We start from the raw sequence: 17,564 nt of genomic DNA on the forward strand, positions 1-17,564 counted from the left end.
TTAGGTAGTGAGTGGAAACGCCAAGCGGATGCTTCACATTTATACATCCGGTGAAATATCAGTCTCGTTGTTCTATTTGTGACGGTATCACTGAAAACCACTATCATCCACTTATTTCAACCCCGCAGAGAGTGGGGAGTACTGACCAATATAATTTGGTGTGAAAGGTTCAGAGGTAACTCTGGTGCACATGGTTTAAAATGGCTGCGCCCTTCCTCAAAATAATGATAAAGAAGAAAATATTGGAACAGTTATACGTTTACAGCACATACATTAGAGCTGAGACATCGGTAACGGAGAGTACAGCAATACATTTGACTGGTGTTATTGCAGTGTTCGTGCTTATTAGCGTATTCTCACTGACCTAGGCTGTTTAAATGGGATTTTATTCAATTGAATGTTAGCTACCTTAAATTAGCTATTTGATTCACTCTTATCGAACGTATCGCATACACGTCTACTCAGCCCTGCATTGTTGGTGGACACTGACATTACATTGCAGGTCATCTTGCTTAATGTGTCAGAATTCAGCAATGTAGAAAAAGGCACCGGCTGCACAGTCCCCAGAGCTGTGATCGTTCAAATGATAGTGGGAAGATTTGAACGGCTGCCTGAACTTGACAGGTATGTTTTTGTACGCCTGTGCCTAGACATGGGTTAATTGCCTTGATAGCCTTTTGCCCCCATCATAAGGAAAATCTTCACCTATGGCCCCATGTATCTGGGAGGTAATGGGGCATTAGTAGGACTGATTGCCAACAGCTTATACAGGAGCACTGAATGTCACTCAAGGGTGTTTTACTTCAAATCTCCCAATGGCTGTCCTACCGTTCTTGACAACAGTGGCCATGTATGATGTAGCTGTATCAAAACCATTTATTGTCTGGTGGGTGTGTGTTTGTTGCAATTATTTTCTACAATATAATATTTTTATGGTTTCTGAATTGAATTTGAAACATCTTAAACTCATTTATGTGACCTTAATTGCACAACCTGTGTCCTGATAAGAGGTGCAGTTGGTGCTGGCATATATCCTATACTGTTGGCTTTGCCTGTGAATGCAGGCCTTGCAACCAGGTATGTACAACTGTCTTTCCAGGAATAGGGTGATGTTGCTCTTGACTTAGGCAAGGCCGGCAGATGGCGATAGTTTGCATTTTACTGTCCAAATGCATTGTATGCAGCCGGCAATACATTTGTATCTTGTGGACCGGTTGGTACCTTACTTCATTCAGGCTGCCTAGGCTTTGATTTCCTCCTGGCTTCGATCCTCCTTACAGCGGCAATCAGCAGTAGAAACAATTAAGCGGCCTCCCCACCCCTGGTTCAGTAAAAAGCTGAGGGAAGGGGCACGAGGAAAGTTAAATCATTCAAATTCTAAGACAGAGCTAGAGATGCAAGGATTGACCATCCATGATATCAAAATTATGGTTTTAACCATGTTTGAGGCTATATAGTGTTTGTTTACAAACGGAGTAAAACAAGCTTACATTTTGAGTTCTGATGGTGTACGACAGTTAAACTAAGCTCATGAGGAAGTTTTTCTTTAAAAATCAATGGGCACAAAAATGGATGTAGCGACTGCTGATTGCACCATTAACTTAATTTAATGGTCGAAAACAATTAGGAAAATATGGGCACTTACGCAAAACCATTTTCCACCACCGTGCAAGTGGCTAAATACTAATCCCGGATGTTGTGTACTGCATTCAGCCAATCAGGTTGCTGCAGTCTGTTTTTCATTCATAACCTAACGCAGCGCTTTATCGCATTAGTGGAAACCAATATTTTTTAATTCTGGAATGTTCAATTGAACGCTGCTGTAAAAAATGGGCGGCGTTGGGTTGTGGGAATGCTGTCACTCATTGTTATACCCACCAAACGGGAGCAAATGTCCATTAGTCTGTTCAAAAATGTACAAGAACGTTTTGGGGAAACGTGTCGTTCAGTACAAACCATTCTGCCAATAGCAAACTGAACACACCGTGACTGTTCTCAGGGCGGGTCAGCCGGTTTTGACTAGCAGAAGTGACTCTTCATATAGCAGGTTAGGATAATTAGGTTGTTAGGAAAAGGGTTAGCTAAAAGGTTTCATCAACGCGACTCAAATATATCTATGCCTGCCCTGAGAAGTATTCATTTCCGCTAATGCAATGCTACTAATGCAGCAAACATAAAAGAAACGCAACCCCTGGTCTGATAGTTTCAACCGGATTGGTTAAACGCTATACACAACAGTCGGGATCAGCATTTAGCCACTTTCATAAGGAAAGTATACATATCCCCCCCATTTAATGAAGTTGAAGAAATCAAAGCCTATGCAGCCCGAATGGAGAATGTTTTCGGTATAAACCGGTCCAGGTGGGAGTGATATGGATTGTTTGCCAGCAGCATGCAATGCGTTTGGACAGTAAAATGAAAACTACTCAATATGCCACTTGCAGGCTACCCACAAAGTTTGGATTGGGGAGGGGAAACATCCTAGATCTATCTGTAACTATGGGTTATTTGCCGAGTATCTAGCCAACAAAGGTTTCATCAATACGGTATTAAAGTCCCGCCTACTTCCGGGATCATGTACAACACTTTTTGAATTTCCTTCAACATAAAATTCGTAACATGGTCATTTTAAAGTGTACAAATTTGTGAATTTATTGACATATACCCGATGTCTTTCATTTAGGTTTTCGTTTTAATAATCGAAAACCTTCATAGAAGGCATTGGGTAATCTACGAACATAATTGTACCTATATTAAATCACAGCATTTTTATGAATTTGACAAAATATTCTTGAAGTCCATCCAGTGTGGGACATGATCCGGGAAGTAGGCTGGACTTTTAATACCGTGGCTGACCGAATTTGCATAATTATTATCAGGTACAATTATTATAATTATTATCTAACAGGTACAACACTGCACCAGTGCCAGAAAAGGGAAACTGTGTTAAGTGTTAACATTTAGACTACGTTACCCAGGAGGCTATGCGGGCGGGGCAGGTGGTTGAAGATTGTTTAGCCATGCAAGGCAAAGAGTTTTCTAGCTGAAGTATATGTTCATTAAAAGTAGTTAAACCTACGGCCCGGTTTGTCATTATACAAGGAACAAACAGAACATGGAGTCAGATTGGTAGTCGCTATGACGAGACAGAGAAAATGAGTAACTGCAAATTTCCGGACGAAAACTTAACATTGTACCACAAGTCCAGTGACGTGAGTAGTCGAAGATTCTAGCTTGCAAGAGTGAGGACAACGAGCCGCAGCAGAGAGTGACATCAGTGAGAGCAAGGCTGCATTGGAATCTGTTGATGAGCAACATACTGAATGAAGTAAAAGAAATTGACACGGTTCCTGTTCTCCGTCATGGATAGGCTTAGTCCTCCTACTCCTATGCAGTTAACAGGCAATCTAGCTTCCATTTTTCTGCACGTTATTGGAGAGGATGTATTGGAAATTTACAATAGCTTCAGCAAGAGGAGGCAAACTTGACATTGACTGTGCTAATGGCTAAATTTCAGGAGTACTTTGTGTAACGGATGTGAAACAGCTAGCTTAGTTAGCGGTGTGCGCTAAATAGCGTTTCAATCGGTTACGTCACTTGCTCTGAGACCTTGAAGTAGTAGTTCCCCTTGCTCTGCAAGGGCCGCGGCTTTTGTGGAGCGATGGGTAACGACGCTTCGTGGGTGACTGTTGTTGATGTGTGCAGAAGGTCCCTGGTTCGCTCCCGGGTATGGGCGAGGGGACGGTTTAAAATTATACTGTTACATTGATGCTGTTGACCCGGATTACTGGTTGCTAAGGAGGAAGGTCAAAAGGGGGGTGAGTGTAACGGATGTGAAACGGCTAGCTTAGTTAGCGGTGTGCGCTAAATAGCGTTTCAATCGGTTACGTCACTTGCTCTGAGACCTTGAAGTAGTAGTTCCCCTTGCTCTGCAAGGGCCGCGGCTTTTGTGGAGCGATGGGTAACGACGCTTCGTGGGTGACTGTTGTTGATGTGTGCAGAAGGTCCCTGGTTCGCTCCCGGGTATGGGCGAGGGGACGGTTTAAAATTATACTGTTACATTGATGCTGTTGACCCGGATTACTGGTTGCTAAGGAGGAAGGTCAAAAGGGGGGTGAGTGTAACGGATGTGAAACGGCTAGCTTAGTTAGCGGTGTGCGCTAAATAGCGTTTCAATCGGTTACGTCACTTGCTCTGAGACCTTGAAGTAGTAGTTCCCCTTGCTCTGCAAGGGCCGCGGCTTTTGTGGAGCGATGGGTAACGACGCTTCGTGGGTGACTGTTGTTGATGTGTGCAGAAGGTCCCTGGTTCGCGCCCGGATATGGGCGAGGGGACGGTTTAAAATTATACTGTTACATTTGTACCAAGCCAGAATATCACGTTTGAGAGATACAAGTTGTTCTCTTATGATCAGAAACGGAGTCAGTTTTGACCAGTATTTGGCTGAGCTGAACACTGAGCAAAACGTGTGAATTTGAATATCTGAAAGACTCACTAGTGAAAGACAGGATAGTCTGTGGCATACTTGATAATGGACTCAAGGAGAGATTGCTGTATGAGCTAGATTTAACTTTGGATAAATCAGTGAATGCGTCTAGCAGCTGAAACCACCAGAGCACAAGCTAAAGAGCTGCGCAGGGATGAGATGTCAGTGCATGCAATAAAAAGAGGAGCACCACACACACACAACGCCTTACAAAACAAAAACAAGCAAAAGAGCGATATCAAAACACTACATGTGGATTTATCCACAAGCCAAAACAATTGCCCTGCATATGGCAAATCATGTAACAACTGTGGGAAAAATAATAATTTCTCAAAATGCTGCAACGCTGAGGCTACAAAGAAAAAGGTTCACACAGTCAAGAAGGAGATTGAATAATTATTTGTTGATTCTGTGGAAATATGCAATGCAGTAAAAGCTGAATGGATTGTGCCATTGACTGAATGAAACTATAATACCATTCAAGCTTGATACTGGGGAGAACGTAACAGTCAAAGGAAGCTCCATAGTATCTTTGCAGCACAAAGGAAAACAGTGCAGAGCACAGCTGCTGATCGTGCAAGAGTGTATAGCCTATTCTAGAAATTAATCCATGTGAAAAGCTCAGTTTGTTGAAAAGAGTGTATGTAGTGACATCACAGACTGAAAATGACCAATAATCGCTACTGGCTGAGTATGAGGACGTGTTTGAGGATCTTAGATGTTTACCAGGAGAACACAAAATATGTACCGATGACAAAATTACTCCAGTTGTGCATGCATGCAGAAAAGTTCCATTTGCACTGAGGAAAAAGCTCAAGGAGGAACTCGAACGCATGGACGTCATCACAAAAATGGATGAAGCTACAGACTGGGTAAACTCACTGGTTATTGTGGTGAAAAATAATGGCGATCTTAGGATATGCCTAGACCCGAGAGATCTCAAAGCAATCAGAGAGAATTTCAAGTTGCCAACCAGAGAAGCGATAACGTCACAGTTTCTGGAGCAAAGTGGTTCAGTAAGCTTGATGCCTCATCAGGATTCTGACAAATGAAGCTAGATGATGCAAGCCCAAGGCTATGCACATTCAACACACCTGAGGGCAGGTACAGATTTCTTTGTCTACCATATTGGATTCTCCACGCGCCAGAGGTCTACTGCAAGACAATCCACCTGATCTTCGAGCACATTCCTGGAGTGGAGACCATGATGGATGACATGATCTATGATCCAGAGAAAAGCACAAGGATTTCTGCAGACGTGTCACAGTTTGGCCTGGGAGCAGTCCTTCTGCAACAGTATGATGACACATGGCAACCCATTGCTTATGCGTCCAGAGCCTTGACAGGCGCAGACAAGGTATGCACAAATAGAGAAAGAACTACTGGCAAGCACATATGCTTGTGAAAGGTTTTACCAATATGTCTACGGACGAGACTTCGAAGTAGAAACCGACCACAACCATTGGTGTCAATCATGTCTAAGCCACTGAATGATTATCCAATGAGAATCCAGAGAATGATGATCAGACTGAAAAAGTATGATATGAAGACGATCTATACCCTGGGAAAGTTCATGATCGCCGCCGACACTCTTTCTCGAGCAGTCGTCACACAGAAAAACAGATTCAGGCCTACGTCGCCATGATCGTAGCATCACTTCCTGTGTCTTCTGAGAGAATGGAGAAGATCAAAAAAAGAGACCGCACCTGACCAAACAATGACAGAGTTGAAAGAAACAACACTGATAGGATGGCCCGCATAGAAAAACAACTGTCCAAGGAGAATAGAGGATTACTGGATGTGCAGAGCAGAGCTCACCGTTTTGGATGACAGTGTTCAAAGGCAACAAGATTGTCATTCCCATGACACTGTGCAAAGAAATGCTACACAAAATACACGAGGGCCACTTGGGCGAGGAAAAATGCAAACGACGAGCATGAGAAGTAATGTAATGGCCAAGCATGAACTAGGAAATCAGCCAGACCACTGCTTCATGTGAACTGTGTTTGACCTACAGGCCAAAGCAGCAAGCAGAGCCGCTAATGCCTCATCCACTACCCAACAGACCCTACTACAAAGTTGGAGTTTACCTTTTTTTACTGCAATGGTAAAAGTCACATTGTTGTTACCGACTACTACTCAAACTACCCTGAAGTAGCAACACTGCCAACTACCTCCAGCAAAGCTGTAATCACCTTCCTGAAATCAGCCTTTGCAAGACATGGGGCTGCGTCTGAACTGTACTCGGACAATGGTTCTCAAGTTCCGATCGTTCGCTAACAACTGGGGATTCCGACACAACACCTCCAGCCCCAAGTTCCAACGGCTTAGCAGAGTTCAGTCAAAAAAGGTCTGATGAAAAAGGCACATGGGGGAAAGGAGGATTTCCTAAAAGATCTGATGATCTACCGCAGCAGAATGGATTTCCACCTGCACAAATGTTGATGGGACGTTCGATCAGAACCAACCTACCCATCCATGAGAACTTGCTAACACCCAGAGGTGCTCACAAAGTCAAACTCACAAAGGAAAAACAGAAAGACAAACAAAAACAGTGACACGACAAAAGTGCATGACACTTACCTGAACTGAAACCTGGAGATCATGTACGACTCCGAGACATCAATACAGGAACGTGGATGCAGCAAGGGTGTGTGCAGAGAGAAGTTGCACTGCAATCCTATGAGATCCAAACGGAGCATGGATCACAACGGAGACAAAATAGTGGATCTAAGGCTTCAACCATTCACTCAAGGGACTGAGGATCATCAGGATACTGCTGAAGCGTCAAATGCCTTTAGAAATGGCACTTCAGAACGACCAAAAAGGACTGTCAGACCCCCTGAAAGGCTTATTGAGAATTGCTAAATAAAAAAAGTGGCACCTGGACTGAACTTTTTTTTTATGTGAAAAGAAATATAGCCACAATAGAGTATTGTTGGACAGACTATATTTATTTTGGGGAAAAAATACATCAATGTTTATTGCCTCTTAAGTGATGAGAGCAACATAAAAAATGTGGGGAAGAAAAGTGTTATTGAAAATAGCATATTATGCAGGTTGAGTAAACAAATGTGATGTGACATGTGTAGTTACATAGAAAATAAGTTATTTTAAAGGAAAGATGTGTTAATAACATTTAGACTACATTACCCAGCAGGCTATGTGGGCGGGGCAGGTGGTTGAAGAATGCCTTGCATGGCTAAACAAGGAGTTTTCTAGCTGAAGTATATGTTCATTAAAAAGTACTTAAACCTACACCCCGGTTTGTCATTATACAAGGAACAAACATAACAGAAACTTTTTGGATGGACATTACCCAACCCATCCTGAGGATCATGGGTGTTGTGATTGTGCTACAGGTTCTCTTTGGCACCTACCGAGGCTCCAGACATTTTGACAGCTAATTGAAGTTGCTTCAGTTGTCCACCTCAGGTGACAAGGAACTTGAGGATTAAAACAGTTTTAAACAAACCTAAAATGTGCAAGGTTGTATTTTTATTAAAGTCCATGAATTGTGAAATCCCAGTTGTACAATTTTTGAGGGGGAAGGGGTATATCATTTCCAGCGGACCTTGTCCAAGGCCGTTTACAGGCAGCACAATTCCAAGTTTTTTACATTGGACTTTTGACCAATTAAATAGCATCAGAATTGTCTGCCTGTCTGAACAGCCTGTGAATCCACCTTGATTTTGAAGTGGCTAGTATATTAATGAGATGCATAACTGTCTTACCTCAACAAACCAACTCCCATCATCATGTCAACATTCTTTGATCACTACAAATATAATTTCAATCCAGAATTACACTTTGCTCTGCCCAGAGTACCCCCTCACATGCTTTTTACCAGTAGGCCTATGTTCTTACAATTCTCCCCAAGTTGACAAATACTATATTTGCTCCATTGTTTCCATTTTAGTTGGTGACCGCATTCATTGTGGCACTATGTAGTGCGGTGGTTCCTAAACTTTTTATAGTCCTGTACCCCTTCAACCATTCAATCTCCAGCTGCGTACCACCTCTAGCACCAGGGTCAGCGCACTATCAAATGTTTTTTTTTGCCATCGTTGTAAGACTGCCACACACGCTACATGGTACACTCATTCTTATGTTTAATAAATGTGACTTTGTCACAACCCGGCTCATGGGACGTGTCAAAGAGCTCTTACAGGACCAGGGCACAAATAACAAATCAGTAATTTTGCTCGTAACCACCTTACATATAAACCTAATTTGTTAATTAAATTGTGATTAACTCACCACAGGTTAATGAGAAGGGTGTACTTGAAAGGATTCACATAACTCTGCAATGTTAGGTTCTATTGGAGAGTCTTAAATAATTTTCCACAATCTGTGCCGGTCTTTAGTTTTCATAAAAGTGAGGGCCGAGAATTCACTCTCACATAGGTATGTGGTTGCAAATGGCATCAGTGTCTTAACAGCGCGATTTGCAAAGGCAGGCTACACTCAGCGCTGTCCTATCCAGAAATCTGGCAGTGGCTTCTGATTAAATTACATTTTCACAGTACCGCATGCTGCAATTTCGACGAGGCTCTCTTGTTCAGATATCGGTAAGTGGACTGGAGGCAGGGCATGAAAGGGATAACGAATCCAGTTGTTTGTCATCCGTTTCAGGAAAGTACCTGCATAATTGTGCACCAAACTCAGGTGATTCGCTATATCACATTTGACATTGTCCGTAAGCTTGAGATGAAAAAAAAATGATGGAATGCAGACAAAGAGCTCCAACTTCTTAATCATAGCCTGTTTTGTCCCACACATTGAATATAGTTGCAGAGTCCCTGAAATCCTAGATTCAGATCATTCAGGTGAGAAAAAACATCACCCAGATAGGCCAGTCGTCATGCAAGCGGTCAAACAAGTGAAAATGGTCAGTAAAGAAAACTTTTAAGCTTGTCTCTCAATTATTATTTTTAAAACACGTCAATACTTTGTCCCTTGATAACCAACGCACTTCTGTATGTTGTAAAAGCGTTACATGGTCACTGCTCATATCATTGCATAATGCAGAAAATACACGAGTTCAGGGTCCTTGCTTTAACAAAGTTAACCATTTTCACTGTTGTGTCAAATGTCTTTCAAGCCATCAGGCAATTCCGTTGGCAGCAAGAGCCTCGGTGGATGCTGCAGTGTACCCAAGTGGCGTCGGGAGCAACCACTCCACTGTCTCAGTCATGGCTTATGCGCCATCAGTAGATAGCAACACATCTTGACCACCAAAGTCCATTTGATGTCACAAAGCTGTCCAGTCCTTCAAAAATATCCTCTCATGTTGTCTTGATCTCCAATGATATGCAGAAGAGGAAGTCTTCCTTAATTTAATTGACCCCTTAAATGTAGCGGACACATATCAGGAGCAGTTGACTCATCCAGCTGTAACGCATATAATTCACTGGCTTGAATGCGAAGCAGTAATGGTTTCAAAACATCTCCTGCCATGACACTGATGCGTCGTGAAAGTGCTGTCTGATGAAGACATTGTCTGTATAGTTTTTTGGGCCTTTTCTCCCAGCATCATCCCAGCCATATCCACAGCAGCAGGAATAATTAAGTCATCCACAAAAGTATGGGCTTGCCTGTCCTAGCCACTCAGTAGCTCACCATATAATACGCTTCTAGACCCTTATTAATGGTATCCGTTGTGGTTGTCTTACCACTCGAAACTCATCTTAATTCTAGCTCAAACTCCCGCGACTTATTTTTCAAATTGTCACGTTTCTTTTCTAGGCTTCCCGTGAGACAGTAACGGTTCATGTGATTGGATGTGAATTATTTGACTAGGCCACCCGTATTTGACATTGCGTTGTTATCTCACTAGATGGTTCATTTTATTTTGGGCAGTTAAACGAGGCTACTCAGACGAGGGGGGGATTAAAAATACATGTTTGAAAATGTGAACAAAAAAAAGGGAATCACATTTTTCGTGGCGTACTCCCGACAGCATTGCACGTATCCATTTGGGAATACCTGATGTAGTGAAACACCCGTAGATATATGTAGAACGAACAGGCCTGACATGGATTCACATCTGCTCTATTCATGGAAATTCTAACATTCAAATATGTTTGCCTACTGAACGTGGCCCACACCAAGTGTACTTTATGGAATTCACATCAAGTGTACTTTATGGAATTACCAAATTACTCGGTGTTCTCACTGTACTTTCATAACCATATGGACAACTGTAGTTTAACCTCGGGAGAATGGGGCATTCTCTCTTCACTGAAATTAGTAGAGGACAGAATTCAACAGATTGCGCAGAACATTGCACTGCAATTGACTTGTAAAATACTTCTGCTGTGTTTGAAGTGGAACCCCAGCTAACAGCCATTAAATAACATGCCTAGTTCAATATACATGTTATACCGTAATGCTAAATGTTATATGCATTAGGTGATTATCAGTTTGTATAACTGTCCTGGATTTTGAAAATGTTTTTACCTGGCATATTTTTACTTAATGCATGATCCATTGGCAATTTTAGTGGTAAGAAATTACACCTCAGAATCAGGATCGCGATACAATGGTTGAATCCAGGCCCTACCTCAAAGCTGTGTGTTAAATGCCCATAAACTGAGGGTCTAAATTATTTTAAATGGATACTTCAGGATTTTGACAATGAGGCCCTTTTGCTACTTCCCTAGTGAGATGAGCTCATGGATATAATTTTTACGTCTGTGTGCAATATGAAGGAAGTTGAGGTAGTTTCACGAGCCAATACAAACTAGCATTAGCGCATACTAGCAGATAGTGCATTGACTTGAAGTCTATGGGTAACGCTAGTTAGCAATTGCGCTACCGTTACTGATCAACTTCCTTCAAACTGCATGCAGAGACAATGGTATCCACGAGTTCATCTGATGGGGAAGTTGATAAAAGCGTCAAATCCTGAACAAACCCTTTAACACAAAGGTCCTCAAAAAATATGTGCATAAGGAAAACGTTGAATGACCTGACATGAAAACAAAGGTCTGAGAGTGCCAAATACTAAGGTAGTGCAACAGATAAACAATGCAAAGATGGTTCAATTTAGAGTGTACAGTAAAAATGGAATCCAATCGAGTTATATCAAGCCAGTTATAGGGAAGGTACCTCAGGAGTAACATTTGTATAGTGATATGAAAATCTATTTATATTGGCTATTGCCATTTCCCTGCAGGCCAACCAGACGATCTAAAATATTGGTTGAGGAAACCATTTTACCAGTGTAGAATACATTAAAATATTTAGTGCAAAAGAGCCTTCAATTATAGTACAGGTCATAGACGACTAGTTCATAACTACCAGTCTACCACACACATTCATCATTCGGCAGCAGGAAGTCTAGCTGTTAGGAGCGTTGGGCCAGTAAACGAAAGGTCGCTGGTTCGAATCCACAAGCAGACTTGGTAAAAAATCTGACGTACCCATGAGCAAGGCACTTTACCCCAATTGCTCCTGTAAATCACACTGGATTAGTCTGCTAAATTAATACACATGTAAATGATTCCTTACCCTGACAGTGGTCTATGGGCCAGGAGTCTAAATCCAATTGGGATTTATTTTTTATTTTTAAAGCCACTCACTGCTAACAAACAAAAAAAAATCCATGGTCATGATGAAGGCACCCGTGAAGTGAAGTGTTCACTTTTGGCCAAATCACCTTTCGTGATTTCAAACCAAGTCATTGAATTGGTTTTAATTTATTTGCCAGTGAATTGTTCAAAATTGGACAGTAACCATCACCCCCATTGATTTTTGGTTAGCAGTGGATAAAGTTGGCTGGAGTTCAAAGTGTTGTTTTTAAGAAATCCAAATTGCAGCCAACTGGCTCCTGGTCTACTTTCAGTGCAAAAACAAACAAACAATTGAACTGTAAAGGTCTTAAATACCAAACTTATTCTAATGGCACAACAATTAATTCAACAGCACCACTACTTGGTTTGCTACAAATCTGCATGATCACAGATCTGGAGAAATATAAGCACTCAATTCATAGAATGCATGTACTGACTCTCCACGTGATAGTTTTAACCATATTTTGAAGCTATAGTGTATATAAACAAAGATATTCTTTAAACAATGGATTACAAAACAAATTGGGGGTTATGGTTTCAACTGTATGTTTTGATTGGGGGTCCTTGAAAATCATGTACACCAAGTAATCAGCCAAATGCATCAGTCTAAAAATGTTCTGTGTCTGTTAACAGGCTCTCAAACCCTTTTACGGTTTCCTATGTCCAACATATATGCACATATGGCAAAATATTCCAGATTTTTCACAACAGTTTAATTTGCAGTGCATACCCAAATAAGTAGCCTTGCATGCCACTTATGACCTGTGAATTTTAGCCACCTACCTATACCCACGGATTCTTGGAATACAACTTAATGTCCCCTGAGCTTATGCCATGATAACCCAAAATAAGGTTGTTTCAAACTATGTATAGCTTAAATATAAACGCAAACTATCATTTCGATCTCATGTATTGTCACTCAATAGCTTCTATGAATTTGAAGGTGGTTACATTTCTCCAACCCATCCTTTGGCTTTATAGCAAACAAAAAGTGTTTGGGTCTGAAAAACAAATTAAGGACGGTACCTCTTAAAAGTACATTTTTGAAGTAGCTAACCATTTACTTTTCAGATCCAAATGAAAGTGTTGTTGGTTCTCCACATTAAATACCACTGAAATGCCGCCCAGCTCGATAAACTTTAGTGACAGTCCCTTACACCATTTGTTAGATATTTTCAGACCTCAGAAAGAATCAATGGCCCAAGCTACCAGGTGTGTAAATCCCACTAAATGCCTCAACCCCAAGGAAAGACAGGTGCCATCTGAAATTATTTTAATTTGTATCATTTTAATCAGCACCTGTATTTTGGGGGGGGGGGGAATCATTTGGGATTGAGGCATACAGCTGGATCTATACAGGTGGTGGGGTGGGACATTAACTTATTCATTACACCAATTTTGAAGTCTGAAAACACCTGAAGCTGATTTGAGTGAAATATCACTTTAAAACTAAATGCAGCAGCATTATGTAAAAACAAGTACATCAGACCAGTAGGCTTTGAACTCTCCACTGAAATCAGCCCTCACAAACCATCACATTTTTCCATTTTGTTGAGGAATTGATAGACCTTTGTCTGCAGAAAGAGCTTGCTGTTTGAAAAGAGAAAAAGAGATGTGTTAATGCCAAATACATTGGGTCACATTCAAGGTAAAATATAACTGAAACGTGTATAATCAAAATAAGATTTATTTTCAATCATATCCATGTTTCTGAAACATTGTTCTCTCATTTAAAAAAAAAAAAGTTGCCACAACATCTTTGTACTTTACATAACATTCTTTAAGATTGTCACTTTATACAAAATTGGTGATGTCCATTTCTATCAGGATCACATCGATAACAAGATAGTTTGACTAGTTTTTTTTTTAAACAACTGGGTTACATACCAATGTGTCAACAAGTCAGGTTAAACTTGTGAACAAACCGTTATAGGACCTCTAATATTGTCAATGTAATAGGTAGTGGAACACTTGTCATCCACAATATATTCTAAATTCACTACTTTTTACAAAGAAGGTGTTATGGGATACTGGTTGAATGTAGTCACTTACACCCTGTGTTATACTACCTTTAAAAAAATACCAGGCCAAGTTGGCAGCAGCGGGTCCCGCCTCTTCAGCTTCCCGAACAGCAGAATCCACTTTAGCAATAAAGAAAAATACGGGCGCTAAATGAAAACATCCTTCAGCAGAATAGTGACGTTTCACAAAAAGACAAGTTCTAACCAAACCATGCTACGCCATTATATGTTCTTGTTTTTTACCCATTCTGGTTTGAGACCCAATATGAACTAATAATCATATACTATGAAAACTCTTTGTGAAACGTCACTGTAATCTATTTACAATTATTTTATTTTTTTACAATTCCAATAAACTTGACAAATTCAACAGCCCCCATTTCTGTATATTTGGGAGGGAAATCAGTTTGATTTAATATTTACAGGTTAAATGCTTACTGCATAGAACTTAAAACAAAAGTAATTCAAACTAAGATGGAAAGATATGTTCCAGTCTAAACGTAATGTTAGTGTAAAAGCCTTTGGTGTATTCTAAGAGGAATAAAACTTGAAAAACATTTAGAATTTATCAAATCATCAGCTTTTCTTCATCTGAGATCCTTACCATGGCGCCAAGCAGACAGGGACGTTCTGTAACCCATTCATCCAGCATGGTAGAACAATCATCACCTAGAAGAAAACTGGCAACAAGGTTTAACGAGTAACGTGTACTTAAATCATTGGTAAGATTTTTTACACATGCTCAATCATTCAACATTTCTTAATTAAGTAATGATCTCAAATAGTTTTAACAGTGTTCATAGATTCCCCTGACGTTCATTACACTGAAGTTAATCAGGTTCAGTCTCAACATCTGAAAACAGATAAAAGTACTTGACCCTACATTTTGAGTGATGCGCTTGCACTCTCTGCACACTTAGTGCAGAACTCCACTGAGACGTTGTTCTTGTCCACGTGCAGACAGACGCCACCAGAAGTCTCCTTTTCCTCCACCTTCACACGTTTCCGCGGCAAGGCATAATCGTGGTCGTCATTCTTGTTGGACCCCTGGAAAAGCGAGGAAGATAATTTCATGCCGTTCACACCGCTCAGCCTTGACAACAGCTGGGCTAACATGCTCTCGTTGGCCAACACAGCTCTCAGGTACCTCGTCTCATCTTCCAACTCTTCTACCCTCTTATTCAATTGGACGTTTTCCTGTTTGAGTATGCGGTTTTCTGACGACAGAGACCCAACTTTATTTTCCAGCCCGTTCATGTATTCCTTCTTTTTCAGACGATTAATTCGCGCAGCGACAGCGTTTTTGTTGATCATGTGCCCAGACGGGTCATCTCTCCCCTTCCTTTTCTGAACAGCAGACACTCCTTCGGGCGATGGGGTCCTGGACGTGCCAATCCAAAAATCTTGATCTGTTGTGTCACCCACACCAATTTCGGTCAATCCAATGTCGAAAAGAGGGGAGACTGCATCCTTCTCAAATGTCCAGTTTAACTCGTCGATTCCAAATAAATCATCCAGCTCTAATCCAACTTTACTATCCCCATTCTCTGACCTAATTTCTAAAGAGGGACTCGTTTTAACATTTTCTATCATTTCAACAAAGTCAGTGACTTCAACATCAAAAGGACAAGTTGAAGAGTGCACCTCCACATCGGTGATGTCTGAACGACCTCTTCGCCTGGTGATCATTTTAGCTTTTGATGAGGGACACCACCAATGTATTCCCGCTCAGATTATCTGTGAGAATACAACAAGAACATTGATGAGTGAATTAAGTCTGTTTAATGAATATATTGGGTTTCATACCCCCTAGACATGAAAGACATGACTGTTTCCTGTGCTTCAGTGAGTAGTGGTAGCCTAGTGGTTAGAGCATTGGACTAGTAACCCGAAGGTTGCAAGTTCAAACCCCCGACCTGACAAGGTACAAATCTGTCGTTCTGCCCCTGAACAGGCAGTTAACCCACTGTTCCCAGGCCATCATTGAAAATAAGAATATGTTCTTAACTGACTTGCCTGGTTAAATAAAGGTAAAATTAAAATAAAAAAATTAGGCCTAGCTAGCCTTCAGATCCTCTGTCCCTTACCTCAACCTCCATTTTGAAGGGACTAAAGTCTTGAGGCCATACTCGTTTCCTTTACCAAATAACGTTTATCAGTAGCGTTGAGCGATTAGTGCTTTTTAAGTTGTTATATTTCGGTTAGATCATTTGAGATAATCACGGATTTCGATTGATTTTTTCCTGTAAACGTGATTTTAGAGCTTTTTCATGGAAATTCCAAAGCCAAACATCATGAACATTAAATTGCCAAAACATTAATTCTGTGTGGATCTTTCTCGAGAAATTAAACATTTCTAGTTAATGCAGTTGTTCAATGCGGGCTGTATCTAACGTTAGCTAGCTAATTTAGGCGCCATAATGTTGTCTGAACAAGAATGACGTTACATTAGGCCTAACTTGCTAACATTAGCTACCATGCTATCTTTACGTTTTTTGGAACATGTTATAAGTACTCACATTGATATTTTGTTAACTCGTTTGTGGTTTCAACAACGTCAACGTTCTTTTTTATTTAACGTTAGTTATAACACTATTAGCTAGTTGGAAGACCATTGCGCACAAACAAAATGACAAAGCATTTTTGAAGTAACCACACTTACCGTCCGTGAAGCTTTAACTGGATCCTATTGTAGCTATTTGTTCGTAATATTATTCAGCTTTTGTAGGAAAAGATTCGAGCTTGTTTGACAGTCTGTAAATTTGTGTAATCCCGAAACAACTACTTGCTGTCTAGCGGAGACAACTTCTAAACGTACAAAGGACGCAAAGAATGGCGACTCAACCTGCGGAAATGGTTTTCACAGGTTACCACACCCACAAAGTCAAAAATGGCGACTCAACCCGCGGAAATGGTTTTCACTAGCTACCACAGCCAAAGTAAAACAGCTATATTGTAAAAAAAAAAAAAATATATATATATATATATATATGAGAAAAATAGCCTTTTGCTCTTAATTTAATTTATGGTTAGACATAATGTTAGCATTGTGGTTAGGTTTAAAATCTGATAAAGATCAATTGTAGACATGGGCGTGGTTTATGACTTTGTGGCTATGGTAACTAGTGACGAGGCGGAAAAACATCACTAATAATCATATACCATGAAAACTCTTTGTGAAACGTCACTATAATTTATTTACATTTTTTTTTACAATTCCAATAAACTTGACAAATTCAACAAGCTCCCATTTCTTTATATATATATATATTGGGAGGGAAATCAGTTCCTCTGCCCAGGCGTTGCTAACGTCTGCCAGACCTTACATAGGTATTTTACTTCTCAGCGAACCCCATCATATGTTATAGCAGTAACTGCCAGTCGGTGTAGCGTGAGTCTATAAAAATAGTCGCAGCTGTGCTTAATTATTTGTGCACCAGGGGTCGCATTATGAAGGGTTGAGCCTGCTAGCAGGGCTAC

The 17,564-nt window shown here is 40.7% G+C and overlaps 1 protein-coding gene and 1 pseudogene across 2 annotated transcripts; one reads left to right on the forward strand and one right to left on the reverse strand.

Annotated features, from left to right (window-relative positions):
• The first annotated feature begins 200 nt into the window (after window positions 1–200).
• On the forward strand, window positions 201–8,009 carry LOC123990837 (annotated as a pseudogene).
• A 5,725-nt stretch (window positions 8,010–13,734) lies between these two features.
• On the reverse strand, window positions 13,735–16,962 carry LOC124013515. Of its 2 annotated transcripts, none has more exons than XR_006834886.1 (4): window positions 16,747–16,958; window positions 15,232–15,821; window positions 14,689–15,131; window positions 13,735–14,204 (listed from the first exon to the last, which is right to left on the reverse strand). XR_006834886.1 is itself a non-coding variant. In XM_046327797.1 (4 exons), the coding sequence occupies exons 2-4, from the start codon at window positions 15,771–15,773 to the stop codon at window positions 14,124–14,126; spliced, it is 963 nt and encodes a 320-aa protein (XP_046183753.1). In that variant the 5' UTR covers window positions 15,774–15,821; window positions 16,747–16,962; the 3' UTR covers window positions 13,735–14,123. The 2 variants fall into 2 exon arrangements, 1 of the variants encoding a protein (XP_046183753.1); XM_046327797.1 differs by having other exon boundaries at window positions 14,689–14,764; window positions 14,968–15,821; window positions 16,747–16,962.
• Window positions 16,963–17,564: the final 602 nt, after the last annotated feature.

This window comes from Oncorhynchus gorbuscha, linkage group LG02 (genome assembly GCF_021184085.1).
Source record: "Oncorhynchus gorbuscha isolate QuinsamMale2020 ecotype Even-year linkage group LG02, OgorEven_v1.0, whole genome shotgun sequence".
Lineage (NCBI taxonomy): Eukaryota > Metazoa > Chordata > Actinopteri > Salmoniformes > Salmonidae > Oncorhynchus > Oncorhynchus gorbuscha.

Excerpts from the sequence above, each read along its gene's own strand:
- LOC124013515 (XM_046327797.1), bottom strand. The coding sequence starts at position 15,773 with ATGATCACCAGGCGAAGAGGTCGTTCAGACATCACCGATGTGGAGGTG. Across the intron at positions 14,765-14,967 it reads GCAAGCGCATCACTCAAAAT|TTTTCTTCTAGGTGATGATT; the intron begins GTAGGGTCAAGT and ends CCTTGTTGCCAG. Across the intron at positions 14,205-14,688 it reads CCTGTCTGCTTGGCGCCATG|TGGATTCTGCTGTTCGGGAA; the intron begins GTAAGGATCTCA and ends TTATTGCTAAAG.